The sequence below is a fragment of the Balaenoptera physalus genome (genome assembly GCF_965194825.1).
Source record: "Balaenoptera physalus genome assembly, chromosome: 15".
In the NCBI taxonomy this organism is placed as follows: Eukaryota; Metazoa; Chordata; class Mammalia; order Artiodactyla; family Balaenopteridae; genus Balaenoptera; species Balaenoptera physalus.
In genome coordinates this window covers 90,594,414-90,615,368 of record NC_138894.1, presented here as the reverse complement: position 1 = coordinate 90,615,368, position 20,955 = coordinate 90,594,414, and the positions used below count along the sequence as shown (strand labels likewise).

The following is a 20,955-nucleotide window of genomic DNA, read 5'->3' as shown; positions in this document are numbered from 1 at the left end:
CTTCTCCCGTTGTGGAGCACGGGCTCTAGGCGCGTAGGCTTCAGTAGTTGTGGCTCACGGGCTCAGTAGTTGTGGCTCGCAGGCTCTAGAGCACAGGCTCAGTAGTTGCGGTGCATGGGCTGAGTTGCTCCGCGGCATGTGGGATCTTCCTGGACCAGGGCTCGAACCCGTGTCCCCTGCATTGGCAGGCGGATTCTTAACCACTGTGCCACCAGGGGAGCCCTATTCAAACTTTTTTGTTTCTTAATAAAATTTTGTCCCTTTCTTCAGATAGTCACTTATTAAGCTTATCCCTCAGTATTTTACAATTTTTTTGTTATAAATTATTTTGTTATAAATGAGAACTGCTTTTCATTGTATCTTTCTAACTGGATATTGCTGATAAACATCAAAGCCACTGATTTTGTACATTTATTTTGTAACCAATTTACTTAACTCTCATATTAGTGCTTATAGTTTTTCAGTTAGTTCTACTGGGTTTCTTAGGCAGACAATCACATCATCTGCAAAGAACAAAAGCCTGTCCTCCGCTAGCCAAAATTTAACACGTATTTCTTTCTCTGACTGTGTTGGCTCCACCTTCCAGAACTCTACCTATGTCAAATAACAGAGGGTGACGGCTTATAATGTTTGTGTAGGAAAAAAATAAAGCTAAGCATAAAAAAATTAATAAATAAAATCACCTGAAGCTGAATCAGCAGGCAGAGCTACTTTTAACACTCTGTAACATATCCAGATTTCATCCCTATGACTGTACACATAAGTTCATTGTTTTTCTTATGAAAATGTGATAAAACTCTATAGGGAACTGTATGATTTGCTTTTCCACTTAACAGCATATTTAGAACATCTTTCCCTAGAAATAAATATGCTTCTGCCACATAATTTTTAAAGGCTATCACTTCCTCATCTGTAAAATAAATACAAAACAGTACCTGCATCAAAGACTGTTGTTGTTTTATTAAATAAGTTAATATACATAGAGAACTTAGAACACTACCTGGCAAATAGAAAGTACTGTTAGCGATTATTTCTACCAAGCTGTATTTTGATTCGATATCCCGGGCTCTTTCTGACATCTTAGTATTATTATAACGGAATTAACACCTTGGGCTATGGAAGGTGGGAGAATGTGCACTCTGTACACGTAGGTAGACCTTTAAACTGATGTTATCTTTTCTGTCAGGCAATTTAGCAATGGGTACCAAAAGCCTTAAGAACATGTATGCTGTTCAAGCTCTTGATATTCTCCCTCAGGAAATAATCATAAAACTGTAAATAGATGTGTACTAGTGAAAAACTATAAGCATCCTTCATGCACGAAGAGTGGTCTGTTACTTAAATTAGACCTGCCTGTATATATGCAGAAGTCATTTTTACTTTCTTTTGTGCATTTTTGAAACTGCTTAGTATCTTTTTACACTAAGTACAAATCATCTTTACAAAATAAAAAAAAAATTTTTAATCAATAAAATAACCTCCATCATGATAGCTGAAAAATGCCTCACCCCTAAGGACAAAAGAGGCCACCAAAAATGTTTGTGAATCAATATTCTATTAAAAAAAGAAAAAATACTCCCATGTTTCTAGGGACCACAGTTAAGATTATTTTTTAACATCCCTTCCTTAAATTTTGTATAATGGTACTTCTATTGTAGTCATTAAAGTAGAAATAACCTTAAGACATACTGCAAATAACTCCTGCTGGCCTGTTTTCTTAAATGACTTTTCAAGATGAAACAATTAATGACAGAGTTTGTACACAAATCTCTTTATTCTAATTCAAACACAAGTTAATGCTTAAGGGTAAGAGAAGATTAACCTCTTTGCTTCCTAGAGAGTGAGTAAATATCTTTCACTTAAACCTGATTTTCTACTTTCTAAAAATAAACAAGTTTCTGATTCATTTTCTTTCATACCTATTTGATGAATACTAATAAGCATTTTCCGTTGCTTTACTCTATTAACAAATGTAGAGACTCATAATTCAGTAATCTGCACATTAATGTTTTATGAGTTTTTCTGTATGTGTACATTTCACAATAAAAATGTCTAAGTAATTCCAAAACAAAACGAAAAATCAAATGTAGAATGAGTTTTCCATTTTTAGATTGTTTAATATACTATATTCCATACCATGACTAATGAAGTTATTCATTAGTATTACTTTAATAAAACTCAGTAACAATACTCAGGAAAAAAATTTCCTATACTCACTTTCAATGTCATAATTAAAAGATGGAAAAAATTTTTTCTTTACTTATGACAGAGGAAAAAATGTATACATTAGAAACAGACATCTTTCCATTCAGTGATTCTTAGCTTTTTTTCCTAGGTCAACAATGCTTTACAAAGCTGATTTTTTCAAAAGAAAGAACTATATTTCTTCTTCTCTCCTCCAGAAAAATGCAAATCACACAAAATTCTACAATAAATTTAGAGTTAGTCTCTCTTAGCCCACCCATCTAACACTCCACCTCCCATGTGACATGACTGTAGATAAATGTCTGACCAACTGAAAAGACAAGGTAAAATGACATTTCCATGAATAACAAGACCCCAGAGAAAGGGCGTTCCCGAGCTGATTACAGCAACTAATCCCATGTCAAGGATCTGACAGGGTGATAATCTGCATGTGTTAATATGAGCACAGAAAAATGTCTGAAGGGAATTCCCTGGCGGTCCAGTGGTTAGGACTCGGAACTTTCACTGCCGGGGGGGCCCGGGTTCGATCCCTGATTGGTGCAGTAAGATCCCGCAAGCCATGAGTCAAGGCCAAAAAAAAAAAAAATGTCTGAAAACATATGTACCAAGCAGTGTAACAGTAAGTACTCTTGTGAGTGGGAAAAGGACAGGGGGCTTATAGGTATTACTTAATTCAAGCTTTAGAGGTTTTCATCCCCCAACTGTGATTTACTTTTCCAATTATTTTAAGTGTAGGAATGGCCAAATAGGAACAAGAAAATATCAAAAACATTGCTTCCCTCTACCTTAGAATTCAAAGCACATATTTTTGTTTGTTAAATGGAGTGGTGGACTCCTGGTTCCACCACCATATCCTACAGAATGGGAAATAGAAATTCCTGCAGTGTATTTGTTTTAACAAAATTCCACGGCAACTAAATAAACAAGGAATTCCATCTGGCTTCCCCACTTAGTGAGCTTTCACAGGAAAGGATTTTTACATAAAACAATCACAAAACCACAACCTCAGATAAACATGTTTTAAGAGTGTCATCCTTTAGCAACTGATTTTAATTTAGTGTTGATACGTTTGTTTAAATCAGAAGCTGATGAGTATTTAAACTGCGACTTCACTCCCACTTACTCTGAATCAGCTGTGACGCTACTTAAGGCGCAATCTAACAGGCCAACCCTGCCACGCGTCCTCGGGTCCCAACACTCCACTCGGCCCTAAACAAACAAAACACAGTCATTTTAAATACTAGAAAATTTTTAGACAAATACCAAAAAAAAAGCCTCATTAACACTGATTATCTCGTGGGGAATAAGAATTTAACTTTTTCAAACTTTTTACTTATACCCTTTTTAGTACTGTTAAATGTTTTATCATTAGCTGCATTTATTTTATAATTTAAAAGAAGAAAAGAAGGATGGTTAAGAAAAACAAGTGCAAAATGTGATGCATCATCCTCGAATGGACCCTGATTTGGTTGGTGTGGTCGAGGGGAGAGGAGTTATGCAAGACATTTTGGTATAACTGGGAAAACACAAATTTGTAAATATTATTGTATCAATGATAAATGTTTAATATATGTACTACAATAACTATCACAAAAGAAATCAAAATCCAACATATAATATAAAAATCAGGACTTCCCTGGTGGCGCAGTGATTAAGAATCCGCCTGCCAACGCAGGGGACACGGGTTCGAGCCCTGGTCCGGGAAGATCCCACATGCCACGGAGCAACTAAGCCCGTGTGCCACAACTCCTGAGCCTGCGCTCTAGAGCCCGCGAGCCACAACTACTGAACCCACATGCCACAACTACTGAAGCCCAAGCGCCTAGAGCCCATGCTCCACAACAAAGAGAAGCCACTGCAAAGAGAAGCCTGCTTGCCGCAATGAAGAGTAGCCCCCGCTCGCTGCAGCTAGAGAAAGCCCGCGTGTAGCAACAAAGACCCAACGCAGCCAAAAATAAAGAAAGAAATAAATTTATTTTTTAAAAAAATTAATGTAAAATGAATTTTAAAGTCTGGTCTGACTATGCATATCAAATTTCAAGCCCCCAGTAATCAAGGTACCCAAGGAATTTCAGGAACCCAGCCCTTGGCCTGGGGGGTTCTGCTCTCCCTTCAACAAGTCTCAGGGCTGGTCTTAAAACAGCTGGTGAAAGAGCAGCCTGCTCTAATACATAACTTCTCTTACAGAGCACGCTTCCTGATTTCTAGCCTAGCTTGCTCTGTAAGGACTCTATTCAAATAAACAATTTTTTCAAGAAAATTATTTTAAAACTTCCCCTTGGTAATCTCAAGAAAAGTAATTAGCAAGATAATGCTTCATTGGCCTGACTTAGGCTTAATAGTATTATAACACTGTCAACATAGTTTTATATGTTTCCATTAAATCAACCTCATGTGTTCCATTTTGAATCTTAATCTTTTAACATAAAAATAATTTCAGTAAAGAAACCTAAATTTCATCCAGATGGATTGGTTTAATAAACTACAGTACATTCAAACAATGGAATCCTATCCATCAGTTTAAAAAAATCACTTTAGGGGCTTCCCTGGTGGCGCAGTGGTTAAGAATCCACCTGCCAATGCAGGAGACTCAGGTTCGAGCCCTGGTCCGGGAAGATCCCACATGCCGCGGAGCAACTAAGCCCGTGCGCCACAACTATTGAGCCTGCGCACTAGAGCCTGCAAGCCACAGCTACTGAAGCCCATGCGCCTAGAGCCCGTGTTTCATAACAAGAGAAGCCACTGCAATGAGAAGCCCACGCACCGCAACGAAGAGTAGCCCCTGCTCGCCGCAACTAGAGAAAGCCCGCGTGCAGCAACAAAGACCCAACGCAGCCAAAAATAAATAAATTAATTTTTAAAAAATTACTTTAGCTTTATAAGTAATTACAAGTACCAAAGTATAAAGACGTACATTATATACCATTAAAAAAAAAAAAAAGCAAATGAAGAACCATGGTATAATTTCAATTTTGTGAAAAAGTTTTAAAACCATGTTACTAACACATATACATACCCGCACATACATAGAAAAACAAAAAAAAAAGAGGAGAATACTGCAAGCCATTAAAGAGTTACCTCGGGTGTACGAGGATTTGGTAACTGGAAGGCACAGAAGGGTACTTTTTTAATAATACGTTTTTGACATTTTTACCTTTTTTTAAATTATGAGTATTTAACAATATTGTAATTAAAAATGCAAGTCTAGAAAAACTTCTGGTAATCATGAAGGACACTGATTCAAAGGTGCTGTAGTTTAAAATGAAAATGTTGTGCATTTATTGAATGCTACTATAGAGGATGTCCAATTCACAACCCTATATACCTTTCCAGTTTATAATGTTTTCAAATAGGTTCTTTCATGTGATTCTCACCAGCACAGCACCTCTATATAGTTGCCAAGGTAAGTATTATCATCTCCATTTCACTGACAAGAAAAACAAGCCTCAGGGCAAGTCAGTCATAAAACTGACAAGCAGCAGAGAGCTGGGACTGCCTCCTGTTAAGAACAAGAGTGGCAATCACACTGCAGCTGGCAATTCAGCAGCAGCTTCAAGTCTCACCCCCAACGAGGACGGCCCTCGCAGACCAAATCAGCGCACGAGGGGCACAGTCTGCAGCAACGGCGCAGCTGTATCTCTGTGGAACGTGACCCATGGTCCGTACGAAGAGCAAACCAGTGGCTTGTGGCTTCATCAGCACCCTGCTCTTAGGGACCAAGCAACGCTGTCTTTAAATAAAACTCCATTCGTTATCAAATACAGAGCAAATGTTCTGAAAAATAAAGTCAACGTACGCTTACCTCTATTGTTCCTGCGGCAAATAAGCCATGCACTGAATTTACGTCACAAACATTATTCTCCCTAAAATAGTAAAGCGATAAGGGACAGAGTTTTAGCATCTACTTTTGCGAAGGGCGGGGACGACAGACACTCAGTAAACTTTGTAAACAAACAGTAAACCCAATGCTGTGCAGAAGGTGGCAGCAGATTCTCTCGCTCATCTGCATATGCGAAGCACCGAGGCATCAAAGAGGCCAGTGCATTGTACACAGTCCCCGCAGTTTCAGACCCCAGGGTGACACTTTATCTGCCAGGGGACGAGACAAGGAAGGGCATTCTTCAAAAACACTATTCCACCATCGCGAGAACACATTTCCCAATATATTTTCTCCCAAAGCAAAAAGAACACAGGCTATCACTACACCAATCCTGAGACTTGACCAGCTTGTTGAGTACACTGATCTAGGCTCATTTTCTTTTTCTGCAAAATGGTATTCACCAACCTCATATGGTTGTTGTGAGGATTAAATGAAAAAACTACATGTTCAGCACAGCGTCTAGAGTTTACGAGACACTCAATAAATAAAAGTTGTTATTATAAACAGGAAATTCTGCTACTAAAGAGCAGATAACTTTTTATTATTCAAGGATGCATCATGACATTACTATAATTTCTTTTTAAAGAAAATAAGAGGGGGCTTCCCTGGTGGCGCAGTGGTTGAGAATCTGCCTGCCAAGGCAGGGGACACGGGTTCGAGCCCTAGTCTGGGAAGATCGCACATGCCGCAGAGCGACTAGGCCCGTGAGCCACAATTGCTGAGCCTGCGCATCTGGAGCCTGTGCTCCGCAACAAGAGAAGCCGCGATGGTGAGAGGCCCGCGCACCGCGATGAAGAGTGGCCCCCACTTGCCGCAACTAGAGAAAGCCCTCGCACAGAAATGAAGACCCAACACAGCCATAAATAAAAAAAAAAAAAAAAAAAAGAAGAGTATTTCAAATCAAGGTGGAAAAAAAAAAAAAGAAACCCAGAGTTTACCTGGTTTTTACCACTACCTGTTCTTCCAACCTTTAAAAATCCCTTTCAAAGCAATAAGGAAAATCCAACAAGCTCATTATATACATAGGTGAGAAGTAATCCAGCTTCCACTCTATACTAGCTGTGTGAACTTAAACAAGCTACTTACCCTCTCTGAGTCTCAGCTGCCCTATCTGTAAAATGGAGATAACACGGTACCTATACTGTAAAAATTTGTTATAAGTTTCAAATGAGTGAATATATATAAAATCCTGAATAATGTTTGGCACATAGTAAGTGCTTTCACTACTGCTGTTGTTGCTATTACTCAGTATTAATCCTATTATGACAGATTCATTCCTAAAGGATTTCTCTATGAATAAAACAAAAGTACAGACCATAACATATGATGAAAAGAAAATGTGAAAAAATCTTAAATGTCTGCCAGCAAAAGCATAAAAAAATAAAATTAAAAAATAGTACTCCAAGTTATTTCAAAATTTCTCTATAAAAGAAAATATCACAAAACTAAATCATGAATGAAAATTTAAAGAACACAGCAAAAAACAGTAACTGAATTTCTGGAGTGAGTTAAAAACTCTTCACATATATTAAAAAAAATTTTTTTTTAATTTTACGACATCACTAGGTCTTTTAGTGAATTTTTTGTGTGAGAAAAAATTTAGTGTTACTCTTTTACCTAAGTTGCCCAGAGCTCTGCTTAAATGCAACAACATGTCATGTGACAACTAATTGGGCGTCTGGCTTCATCTCCACGCCAAAATAAATACAGCAGGATTCTTATAACAAAACACTCACGCAGCATCAGTCTGTAGAGGATTCAGGAACCGTCCTTGTTCCAAGTTTAATCTATAAACTTCAGAGCTGCCAAACAATGAATAAAGTAAAAAATCCAGTAAACTACAATGAACGTTTCTTCAGGTAAATATAATTTTTAGAAACATGTATCTGTCATAAAGCATCACTTCCCTTTGTAAAACTGATACAAAAATGTATTCTAAACCTAAAAGATAACCACCTTACTTGTAAGTTTGTTCACGCATAAAAGTGATTTAAACTACCCATGTGCCAAGGAAATATTATGAAGTCATTAAGTAGAATATTATTTACAAATAACACAGAGAATACAAGATCCAGAATGTATCTATAAGTGTATGTATATAAGACTACAATGAAATAACAATAAAATACTAATAAGGGTTTCCTCTGAGTGGCATAATTATGGGTGATTTTTTTTTCTTCTTTATTCTTTTTTATATATTCCCAATTTTCTAAAATGGATATGTATTATTTTTATAATCATAAAGAAGGCAGCATTTAAGAATAAAAGTTTTAAAATGCATGCAATGGGGCTAAGATACTGACTTCACACCACTGCTGCACTACTGGGTCACCCATGTCTGTCTAGATTTAGAGCACCATGCTAACAGAAGTCAAGGATGTAATTCCTAAATGAGCCAGTCACTTTGGAACTACACTCTTTGAGCAACTATAAGGCAGGGATAATGTCTTATTCTTCTTTTAATCCCTCTCCTCAATTTTAAGAACAGAAGTTGCCTGGGGAGGTGGAAAGGAGAAAACAAAGGGTGATTAGATCCCAATACCTTGCGCCAACAAAGTACAAGTCACAGGATGGATAATGGTAAGAAAAATCTCTCCCAAACTTTGGTATTCTGGTTTTGTAGTAGAAACCTGATTGTGAATGAAATTCGATGTATCTATCATTATGCAAGAAGACAATCTGAAAATGAAACAAGAAAATCAGTTTGCTTAGGTTAAAGTATTTATTTCATCATCATCACTGAAACCGGCAAAGCAAGAAAATCTCTGATCTCTCTCATCCTCCTTCTTGCTCTCTGTAAACCCATGTGTATAAACACAACTCGCCATCATGGTTAAGAAATGTGTTTAAGAATCAAACCTCTCCATTAGTTACTTAATGCCTTCCTGCATCTTAGATAGGTTTTTTGGCAAACTTTACCTTCTAACTGAAAGACTTAACACAAATGCCCTTCATTTATCTGGCACCAGCACTTTGTAATGAAGAGCACTGCTCAGTAACCTCAGTGAGTCATTTCCTATTTTACTTAAGAACACATTTTAATAATCTCACTATTATCAGAGTTTGACAGACTCCTTGTATAAATTTAACGTATTACAAAGGTATCTTAAAAATCTGCAGATGGTATTTAAAAGCAAATTTATCAATATCTAGAGAAAATATACTATAAAATTACAAGTCCCAAAACATGATAAACGGCTACCACAGGCAAAAGGATAAACTGTACTCCATGGTTTCCAGAACTGAAGACAACATAGAAAGCATGTCAGCTCTGAAAATTCAATTTTCCTTCATGATGACATCTGTAAAAGTTTTTCATTTTAAATTGAATAAGGCACTTTTACTGACAATCTTGTAACTGTTGAAAATTACTACAAGAGTTGAAAGATGCACTAATGGCACCAAAAAAGAAAGAAAAGGAAACAGAAATATATTAGCTGTGTCTTGAACTGTTTCAGTATATGCACAACCACTTATTTGCAGGGTTAAGAGAATTAAACGTACAACACTGCTACTGTACTTTTCACATATGAATAAGAAAATGAAAATAATAAATGCAATAATGAAAATCACACATCTAGAACATAAGATGATCTAAAAAGATGACTGCTATCAATTCTTAAAAATACAGAAAAGGTTTCATTCATACATGCTATGGAAAACTTATTTCGATATTAGACTGGCCAAAGGCTATCTCTATCCCGGTTGTCACATACATGTGACAAACTAAATATATATTAATAGAAAACAATAGGTTTTATTTTACTATACAGCCATTTTAAATTTAACAATGGAAACATCATAAAAACACTTATCGTAAAAACAAATCCCACTCATTCACTTCTTGAGGACAGGCAGTAAAAACCAATACTATAAAGCATACCTTTGAATAGTCATCAGACAAAGTTTCAAAGGTGACAACTGAAAAATAAGAAATAGTAGGAAAAATACAATTATCAGTCCACTTTTTTAACAAAAATACAAACTTGATGCAAAGATTCTAATGCAACACAAATACTATATACAAATGCTGGGTTTTTCTTCCTTTTTTTTGCACCTACGTAACACAAGAACAAAGTTTCCATGTTATATTGCCCCCCAAAACACCAAATGGAAAATTAAAAGCGTTATAGTTTCTTTATACAGATCAGCTAGATTTTCTACAGAACTGAAGCAAATTAAATAATAAATTTACAAAACATAATGACTTCTAAATTTTGTCACAGTTTTTCTGAGATGTTCAAAGTAAAACAACAAACATTAAAAACTCAAAACTTTTTGCTTTAAAAAAGGTAACAGTAACTTTTTACTCATTCACAGTATACCTGCTAAATGAAAATAAAGAATGAAAACAGTTATTATTAGCGGCACATGGAGTTTGTCCTGTTTTTTAAAAAGAAGACAGTGAAACAAGTTAAGAGAATACATATCCCATTAACTTCTTTTCCCTCAATCTCAAACATGGGGCCACCTGACAAAAATACCTGAACTCTCCCATTTCAACCTGCGCCCTGTGCCAGGCAGAATTCTAAGAATGACCCCACTGACCTTCCCCCTGGGACAGTCCCCTCCTCCGGAGAGTGCGGGTGGACGCTGTCAACGTAAGGAGACACCGCTCTTGTGATTACATCACGTTCTATGGCAAAGGAGAGATTTATAATCACACGAGCCCTTTCAAAGCAGAGTTTTCTCCAGCTGGCGGCAGAAGGGACGGTCAGAGAGATTCAGAGCACAAGAAGGATCCAATGAGCTGCTGCTGGCTTGAAGGAGGAGGGGACCAGGTGAGGAGGAATGCAGGGGTCTCTAGAAGCTGAGCACGGCCCCAGGCTGACAGCCAGCAGCAAAGGGGTCCCTAGCCCTACAACCAAAACAAACTGCATTCTGCCAACATCCTGTATGTTTGAAAAGGGGTCTTGCCCAGGGCCCCTGGAAGAGTCCCACCTGGCTGACACCTTGAGGTCAGCCCTGAGCACAGAACACAGGAAAGCCTGGACGGACTTTACCTACAGAGCTATGAGCTAATAAATGAATCTTTTTTAAGCTGCCACGTTTATTGCAATTTGTTACACAGCACAGAAAACTGATACACAACCCATGCCCATTTTAAAAAGCAGAAAAGCAGCCAAATATAAAAACTATTTTTGTGATTTCAAATATAACCTCTTACCTTCTGAATCTAAACACCTTTCAAACTTCAAGGATAATTGATAGGTGTCATAACATCGAACTCGAGGTTTATATGTTCCTATAAAAAAATTTAATGTGATGTAAAACCTAAAGGACATACTTTTCATTATCAATATCCTGCAGATATGTTGAGTACACTTTTTGTTTAGAGGTAACTAAGATTCATTATAAGTACATCAAACAAAAAGAACTTAAAAGCAGCCCTCTCCTAAAATGGATGGCTAGTGGGAAGCTGGTGCATAGCACAGGGAGATCAGCTTGATGCTTTGTGACAATCTAGAGGCGTGGGATAAGGAGGGTGGGAGGGAGGCTCAAGAGGGAGGGCATATGGGGACATGTGTATGCATATGGCTGGTTCACTTTGTTGTACAGCAGAAACTAACACAACACTGTAAAGCAATTATACGCCAATAAACGTATTAAAAACAAAAAGCAGCCCTCTCCAACATCCCAAGGGAAAAATGAACAAAGGATATAAACAAGCAAGACACAGAAAATGTATAAACCTGTGTATGAAATACAAATAGCTAATCAACTTCACAAATAATCTAACAAAGTAGATTTTTAAAAAATTAGTTTTTGTCAATATTTATAAAATAGATAAATAATAAGAACCTGCTGTATAAAAAAATAAAATAAAATTCAAAAATTCAAAAAACAAATTCAAAAAAAATTAGTTTTTGTCTATCAAACGGCAAAGATGAAAAAATGGTTAGTATCTGCATTGAGGATGCTGTTCAAAAAAAGTTCTCTCATACTTTGGTGATAAGTATAAATTGTTACAAATTCTTTGGAGGACAATCTGGCAATATCTGTAAAATATGTGATGCTCATACACCTTATATCTGTATTTCAACTTATACAAATTTATTCTACAGAAACACACCCATAAGTGTACCAAAGACATGAAGAATGTTCACTGCAGCATTATTTACTGATGGCCAAAAATTGAAAGCAAATTAAATGTCCACTGATAGGGAAACGATTAAATAAATGATGGTAAATCATTATAGAGGTTATAAAGAGGATGACGCAGACCTGTAACTCCTGACATGGAAAGCTGCCAAAACATATTACAAAGTGAAAGGGAGAGTGAGTAGAGCAGGTGCAGTGAGGGCTGCAGAGTGGCGCTTATACAGTGATCTGGCTTTTGTAAAACTCAACAATGACAATGTTAGTACTCTGTACAGAAAGAAGATGGAGGAATAAGCACAGTGATATTTTGTATATTTTAGTGTCATCTTAGGGCCTTTCACATTTTATCTTATGTATTTCTATAATGTTTGCATTTTTTATAAGTTTATCATGAAAAGAAAAAGACTGACTTTTAAAACCACTAAGGATATTTTTAAAAGAAAGGAATGAAGTAGTCCTATGTTTTCTGGCATGGATCAAAGCCCAAGATCTCATTTAAAAATAGTATATAGTATAGTATATATACACACACATACTCTATATACAATATATATGTTATATATAATCTATAATTATAATCTAGATTCTGAACATAAAACTGGACGCTAAAAAATGTGGATAGTGTTAGTAATGAGACAACCATTGACACAGAAAAAAAGAGACTAGCACATGGATGTATAAAAGTTGTCAAATAAGAAAGTGGTTGGAAAAGAGATATAGATGGATAATGTTAAGCCAACAAAAAAAATGTAAGTGGACAATACCCAGGATATATGCAGCAAAATCACAACCAAAAACAGGTTGGGTAATGCTGTTCTAACTTATAATACATTAAAAGTTCCCTATATTTGATGACTTTTTGATACTGATGAATACTGCTAACATAAAATCTTAGTGACATAAAAAATACTAGTATATGATAGAGAAAATCATTATGATAAAAATGACCTTTCCTATCATTCATTGTTGGTGGGAGTACAGAATGATCTGACTACTTTGGAAAACCATCTGGCAGTTTCTTATCAAACTAAATATATAGCTACCCTATGACCCAGCAATGTCCTCAAAACAGACTTGTACAAGATGGTTCATAATGCTTTACCAGTAACAGTCGAAGAATGAAAATAGCCCAGGTGTCCACCAAAGGAAGAATAAATTAACAAAGTGTGGCATATTCCTATAAGGAAATACCATGTGCTAATAAAAAAAGAACACATTACTGACACATATAATGACATGAATGAATCTGAAATATGAAGTCCTAGATGAAATAAGTCTTACACAAAAAAAGTACATAGTGTATGACTGCACTTACATGAAGTCCATTTAAAACAGGCTACACTTGTCTGTGGTGAAAAAATAAATCACAGCAGAAGCTCGCTACACATGGGTGGGAGCAGGGACTGACTGTGAGGGGCATAACGGAATGCTCTGGATGAAAGAATGTTTTGTATCTTGGTAGGGGTTTGGGCTACACAGGCGTATGCATTTGTCCAAAGTCATCAATGTACTTATACAAATTTATCTTTAAAAAAAAAGCCATAAACGAATACTGAACTCTAGTTAATGATGTACACACTGAGGTATTTAGGGGTGAAGTATACTAATACCTGCAACTTACTCTAAAATGCATCAAAAAACAGGATGGATTGATGGATGGCAGAAAGATGGATAGACAGATATGTGATGAAGCAAATACAGCAAACTATTGAAGAATCTAGGTGACAGGCTGTTCACTATACAGTTTTTTCAATATTTCTATATGTTTGAAATTTGTTAATAATAAAATGTCAGGGTAATTTTTAAAAAGTGACCTTTCCCACCACAGCATTTCCTGCTACGAAGTATATGTAAATCATAACCAAAAAGATACTTACCGGTTGCTAAAATATACTGTCCATCTTTTGATACCTTAATAGTGGTACAAACAGTAGGCATTTCAAAATCCTGAATAAGTTCAATTCTCCTACGGACATCTACAAAGAAAGAAGATAAATAACTGGTTTAACCGCCACGTGCTTACTCTGTGTCCAGGAAGACAGTGTTCAGAGTGGTCACTACCAACGGCAACGCCCCAGTGCTTCCCAGCCTCGGGAAGGCGCACGGACACAGCCCCGCCCATGACACAGCAAGCTTTTCTCTTAGCTCATACCTTATTTTTCTAAACTAAGTATTTTATTTTTATGTTTCAAAAAGGAAAAAGTGTCATCGTTAATTGGAAAAAAAATGTCCATAATAGTGCATCAAACATCCAGTTTCAAGCCCGGGATAAAGGGGGAACAGAATAAACATTAAACCACTATTGTTATTCAATCATGGATCATGGCTAAGACAAAAATCTTTACCATTTTTTCTCCTAAATAATAACAAGTCTAAACCTTTAAAATCTTAAGTTTATATAAGAAGCTGCTACCAAGCTGACTTTTGCCTCTTTGTGGCAGCACTGATCTGCGGCCAAGAAGATCCAGGCTAGCGGAAGCCTTAGAGCAATCTTTCTGGGTCAAAACACTTAAACGTACTCTCACAGAAACTGGTTTCCTGCAACAAGAAAGTGTGGGTTCTTGCTGGCTGCTATTGTAACAATGTGCTCACTGTAAGGACCGTGTATGACTCTCTGGCACATTACTGCCTTGTTCACTAAACCAACCAACTGAGCAGGAGTGGCCCACTCAATTTGGAAGACACATGACAGTTTTGAGATGGGCTGGAAAGGAGTCAATGAACAATTTTTTCCTCTAAGTAATCTGAATCTGTTTTCTTACACGCTAGAACACTGGAGTGTAATGAGAGAATCAGAAGAAATCAACATCAGTAAGCATTGCGAAAGCAGCAATTATTCTTTTCCTTTGATTTAAAGTTGTAATTTTCTAATTTTATATAAAGCCTACTTTTCCAAGATGCTTGCTTTGAGGTATTTATCTCACATCCAGAAACCTTTTCAATATCTTAGGTCTCTGATTTTCAGAAAATAACTTGAACAAAATATGTGGGAAGTTAATCATCTTTCAACTATGACAAGTTGTAACAGAAAAAATTTAATGAAAATTTGTCCAAAATGATTTAAGTTAAAAACTGATCTTACAAACCTATCTTCCCTGCTGTCATAACTTAAAGAATCAAAATCTTCTACAATGATCATATGTTCATGTTCATATGTCCTGTATGTAAAATTACTTTGTTCAGAAAGAAAATGTTCATTGTCTCTGTATCTCAAAAACTGACAAATGGATTTAACAAATGGAAAAAGATACGATACACAGGAAAACAAAGTGATTATGGAAGCGTTAGGAGAGCTAGTCCTTCTAGCACTGCTTGCATCCTATTGGGCTTGCTGGGTATGGCGAGACTGTGAGGCCCTGGCCACTCCTTTACCTGAGCCATTTCTCAGCATTATTTATGCAGCTGGGAACCTCCACAGGTGAGTTACCTCTAGACAAAGAGCAGGCTTGTTTACTGCTTGCTGTGAAGGCAGTGGACTTCTCAAGTTCAGTGTTCCTCAGCTGCAACACGAACCCACTGCATGCAGTGCACCCATCTGGGCCACACTGAGTGCCCCTGTGAACTTGGGCAGGGGGGTGACAGAAGCATGCTGGTGCTCATGCTATCTGCTGTGCCGCCTGAGTAATGGAGCCCTTGTCTCTGACCCAGGAGTCTTACGTCTTCTGCTATCATCCAGGAAACAGTAACAAGCTAACTTACTAGTGCTTAAGTAGGTAAAATCAAACCCCATACCCACGGGACTGTATCAAGCACAGCAAAGGTTTCCTTAAGAAGGAAAAGGGGGCTTCCCTGGTGGCGCAGTGGTTAAGAATCCACCTGCCAATGCAGGGGACACGGGTTCAAGCCCTGGTCCGGGAAGATCCCACCTGCCGCGGAGCAACTAACCCCATGCGCCACAACTACTGAGCCCGCGTGCCACAACTGCTGAAGCCCGCACGCCTAGAGCCCATGCTCCGCCACAAGAGAAGCCACCGCAATGAGAAGCCCGCGCACCGCAAGGAAGAGTAGCCCCCGCTCGCCGCAACTAGAGAAAACCCGCACGCAGCAACAAAAAAACCCAACAGAGCCATAAATAAATAAATAAATAAATAAAAATTTAAAAAAAAAAAAAAAAGAAGGAAAAGGGCAGGAAGTTTATTTTCCACTGCATGAATTCCACTGTGTTTTTGTAAACCTTCACTTAAATATGATAACAATAAATGAGAAAAGCATTATAACGTGGATCACGAATGTAACTGAAATGAAAAAAATAATACTCACCGACATCTTTCTTCTGAAGTGCTCTCTTTTTCCTGTCAGAAAGCCACTTAAAGAAAAAAAGAGACTTTATTTTAAAACATATTTACTTGAATTGTTTCTCTGCTTACAAAAATAATACATGCTCATATTAAAAAATTGAAACTTTACAGGAATATGTCACATAGAAAATGAAAATGAAAATACTCTGTAACCCTACTGTTAACATCCTGTTACATGGATTTTTTTCTGTTATATATTTACATAAACTAGACAGTAAATTTTTAGAACTTCCATATTTTACACAAGAGAAAACTAGCTCATCTAATCAGCCTACGGGAAAGGAGTGAGCCTCAAATGTTATGGGTTGTAACTAACATATGGAACTTCATTTAGGTGAAATTGTACAAAGCAAACATTAAATGGAGAAAGTTTCTTAAAGAAATATATTTTTTACAAAACATAAACCTAGATAAATAACTGACCAAACAGCTGACACTTGATAATAAAGAAATGATACTTTTAAAAGTCCCATTCGCTGACACCAGATTTTGTTCTGTAATTCCTGTACCTTATTTTAGCTTGCAGCATAGGTCCATTGCATGAACAGGTGCCAATGATGAAGCACTAATCACTACGATTACCTTAAAGCAGTGGTTCACAACCAGGGCCAATTTTGCCTCCAAAGGGCATCTGGCAATTCTTAAAGCGCACTTGGCTGCCACAATGGGAAGGGGTGGGCGCTCCTGGCAACTAGTGGGTAGAGGTCAGGGATGCTGCCAAAGCTCCTACAAGGCACAGGGCAGCCTGTACAGCAAGCGCTGTCCAGCCCAACACGTCAATAATGACGAGGTTGAGAAGCCATACCCTCAGGAAATCAAAGAACAGCAAGAGAAAAATTAACAGATGTCACTTCTAAAAGCACAAACCCAATGTACAGCCCATGTCAGACACAGGACATTATAATCTTTAGGACTCTCTGGTCATGTAGTCCCACTCCTGAAGACCCTAAGTGTGACGCCTGAGGCAGTGTCGACACTGGAACAGGTGTCACTCTTTGAAGGGCCTGAGTCTGAGCCAGAGCTCTCATCCTGCCTTTGTCTTTAGGGCACTGATTTACAGGTCTGTGCTAGACTTCGTGATTACACTGCTCTGATTTCATTTTAGGCAGAAATGTTTCAATTAAAGGTGATGTTAGGGCTTCCCTGGTGGCGCAGTGGTTGAGAATCTGCCTGCCAATGCAGGGGACACGGGTTCGAGCCCTGGTCTGGGAAGATCCCACATGCCACGGAGCAACTAGGCCCGTGAGCCACAACTACTGAGCCTGCGCGTCTGGAGCCTGTGCTCCGCAACAAGAGAGGCTGCGATGGTGAGAGGCCCGCGCACCGCGATGAAGAGTGGTCCCCACTTGCCACAACTAGAGAAAGCCCTTGCACAGAAACACCCAACACAGCCATAAATAAATAAATAAATAAATAAAAGAACGTGTATTTCTTTAAAAAAAAAAAAAGGTGATGTTAAACTATATTTCCGGGCACTCGATACATTCTTCTACATCAACCTAATAGAAGCAAAACAAAGGGCTTCTCCTTTAATAGGCGATTCGATTTCCTCTTCTCAGGGAGTTATGCTAAAAAAGGGGGCAGTTCATTCAATAGCTGGTCTCACACATCATGAGCTTGGGGCAAAGAGGAGGGGACTGAGATTGCCTCCTAAATGGGAGCCTGGGACCTAAAAGAGCCAGAAATTCCTTACAACAGTGATGATGGAAAACAGTTGAAAAATGATGAAAAACAGTTCACTCTGGAGTTTCTGTACAAACTGACAGCACTACAGGAGAGCACGCAAGACAGAGTCAGCGCGGGGCGGGAATGGATCAGTCTAAGTTTTAGAAGTTCACCAAAGAACTGAAAGTTGTCACTGATACCAGGCATCCTCTTTGTGCTCCATAAAATCACAGCTGATAGAGAATGTCACTTTACCAATGCCAAATAATTTAACCAGAAACCCAGCAAAAGAGCTCTGGGAATGCTGATGACCTAATTCTCTCACTGGACAGGCACCCCGCCATTGTTGAAAAAAAAACAAAAGAAAAGAAAAGAAAAAAAAAAAAAACCCCTGCTTGATCTTACATTTGAAGTAGGTAAAGCAAAACAGGCAATTTGTTGATAAGTCAGAATTACTTTAAAAGAAGATTCAGAGAGATTCCCTAACAGGATACACATACCTGTTTACTCAGCATTTCCACCTGATGTTTATTAGAACATCAAACCTTCAGTACCAAAAATAAAACTTTTAATACCTTTTGCTCACTACCGTCCCCCGACCCCCAATGTGCTCAATTCTCCATTTCAGTTATCAGCAACACCGTGTACCCAGTTATTCAGATCCAAACCCTAAAAGTTCTCTCTTGATTCTTTCCTTCGCCTCAACTCCCTACGACTATCCAACCCATTAGCCTACCTCCAAAACACCTCCTTTACCCCACCCAGTCTTAGCATCTCCTCTGCTACCATCCTAGCCCGAGCCACCCATCTCTCAGGTGGACCACCTAACTCATCCCCACTCACACCCTCCCCAGCTGCAGTAATTTACCAGAGAGCAGCCAGTCTGAAACCCAGCAAGAGCTTCCAACAGCACTAAGAATAAAACCCTAACTTCCTGCCTTGGCCTACAAGGCCCACCTCTCCAGCCTCAGCTGTCCCCACTCTCTTGCCCCACTCAGCATTCCACAGCCACAACCTGTGCTTCTCCTGTTTCTCCAACGTGCCAAGTGCCTTCCATTGTGGGTCACTGACACTTTCTGTTCCCTCAGTACGGAAAACTCTTCCTTTCCCCCATCTTCACAAGACTCGATCCTTTTCATCATCCAAGTTCCTGTTCAAATGTTACCCCCTTGTAGAGGGGCCTTCCCTGAGGGCTTGAGTCCAAACCACTTTCTCTAAACAATTCATCCACAAGTGCTCTCTTATAGACACTCAGCACTCAAAGCACTTTTCAGTATCTGAAGTTGTCCTATTTGCTTACTTATCCTTTTCCCCAACAGGGAACCTTATCTGACCGGTTCATCACGTATCCCAACACTTAGAACAGGGCTGCCTGCAGGTACTCACGTCTCAGCAAATGTGCAGAACCAAAGAACAAAATGAGAAGGATCATGCTGTGTGACAAACAGCTGGAGAACGAGGAGTTATTTAACCTGAATTCTGAGAAGAATCTAATCACTGGCTCCAAACCTTTCAGGGTCGGACACAAGGAAGAGTTACACTTATTCTGATTTCCAAGGGCAGGGCTCGGAGCCACAGAGCCATGTAGAAAGGGGGCGTGTTTTAAAACAACTGTCTAACAAGCAGTCTCAAAATGGAAGAGCTTCTGCCAAAAGTTTCTTCTCACTGGCAGTGCTTCGACAGCAGCCTGACCAGCACTTATGAGAAATAACATCCAAGCTACAGAGCCTAGGCGGATGGCTCTGGACAAGTCACCCTTCCCCTCGCTGGATCTTTTGCATATTTTCAACATGAAAAGATTGGAAGAGAATGGCTGACTTTCCAAACGCTTTCCAATTCTGATGTCCTAAAACTCAACGAAATCAAGTTAAGTTCCGCAAGGTTCAAAAATACTGCCGTCCACATCATAAATGCTGCTGACGCAAAGTCTGCATTTCTCTTCACTGCTGCATTTCTAGAACTTGGCATATAACAGGAATTCAACGAAAAGCTGATGAGCGGGCATTAAAATGGGGGAGAAATACCTGTCAACCAATTTGTCCACGTTTTCCTCCTCGGTGTGGCAGCGGCTGTGAACATTATACAAGCCCAAAGGGACAGTTCCTCTGTTCTAGAGAACTTTACCTCAAAAAAGTTCAAGCCAACTCATCAATCCCGATCACCCCTCGGCCCAGGTTCTGGCGCAGTAACAGCACTGCCCTCGTCTCCCACCACCGACCAGCTCCCCCAGGCACCGTCCCTGGGCTCTGGGCCTCCCCTAGTCTGGGGCCGGCCCGGGCCCAGCGGAAACTACCAGGGACAGGGAGGAGGAGAGGGGCGGCTGCCCCGCGAAGAGGAGGACCCGACGTGACTCACCTCGGGAAGGGACTTGCCGCAGCTGAGACTGTAAATCTTCACTTCGTTGAGGCTGGAGACCTGCATCGCGGCGCCGAGGAGCAGCGACCCCCGTTCCAGTCCAGGACGCTGCAGTACGCGCAAGAACCCGAATCTCAGGGCCTCCGGGGGCGCCTGGGCGGCGTGGGGCCGGGGCGCCGGCGCTGGGTGATGACGCACTTCCGGGCGCCGGAAAAAAAGCGCCGGTCCCGGAAGTGGAAAAGTGGCGGAGTTAGGGAAGAGTAACTCGTGAGGTCTGGGAGGCGGCGGGGCTGGGAGCGACCTTAATATGGGGAGGGCGAAGAACTGCTTTCCCTTTTCTCAGCAGGGAGGAGCAGGAAGCTCTTAGGGTCGCTGCTCAGGCCGAAGGGTCGAGGTACCCGGGAGGGCGAGGCTGTCTGGGCTGACTGAGGCTTTGGGGGTCCGGTCAGG

At 39.3% G+C, this 20,955-nt stretch overlaps 1 protein-coding gene across 2 annotated transcripts in view; it reads right to left on the bottom strand.

Annotated features, from left to right (window-relative positions):
• NOL10 (nucleolar protein 10) overlaps window positions 1-20,709 on the bottom strand; it is an 86,324-nt gene extending 65,615 nt beyond the window's left edge. The window contains exons 1-9 of one of the 2 annotated variants that reach the window (XM_082425839.1): window positions 20,506-20,708; window positions 16,448-16,493; window positions 14,065-14,163; window positions 11,253-11,330; window positions 9,969-10,006; window positions 8,628-8,764; window positions 7,822-7,887; window positions 6,008-6,068; window positions 3,329-3,414 (exon numbers count right to left, since the gene is read on the bottom strand). In XM_082425839.1, coding sequence (XP_082281965.1) covers window positions 3,329-3,414; window positions 6,008-6,068; window positions 7,822-7,887; window positions 8,628-8,764; window positions 9,969-10,006; window positions 11,253-11,330; window positions 14,065-14,163; window positions 16,448-16,493; window positions 20,506-20,571 — 677 coding nt within the window. In that variant the 5' untranslated portion in view covers window positions 20,572-20,708. Of the gene's footprint in view, window positions 1-3,328; window positions 3,415-6,007; window positions 6,069-7,821; window positions 7,888-8,627; window positions 8,765-9,968; window positions 10,007-11,252; window positions 11,331-14,064; window positions 14,164-16,447; window positions 16,494-20,505 lie in introns of both variants that reach the window. The other variant, XM_082425840.1, reaches the window with a different exon arrangement.
• Window positions 20,710-20,955: the final 246 nt, after the last annotated feature.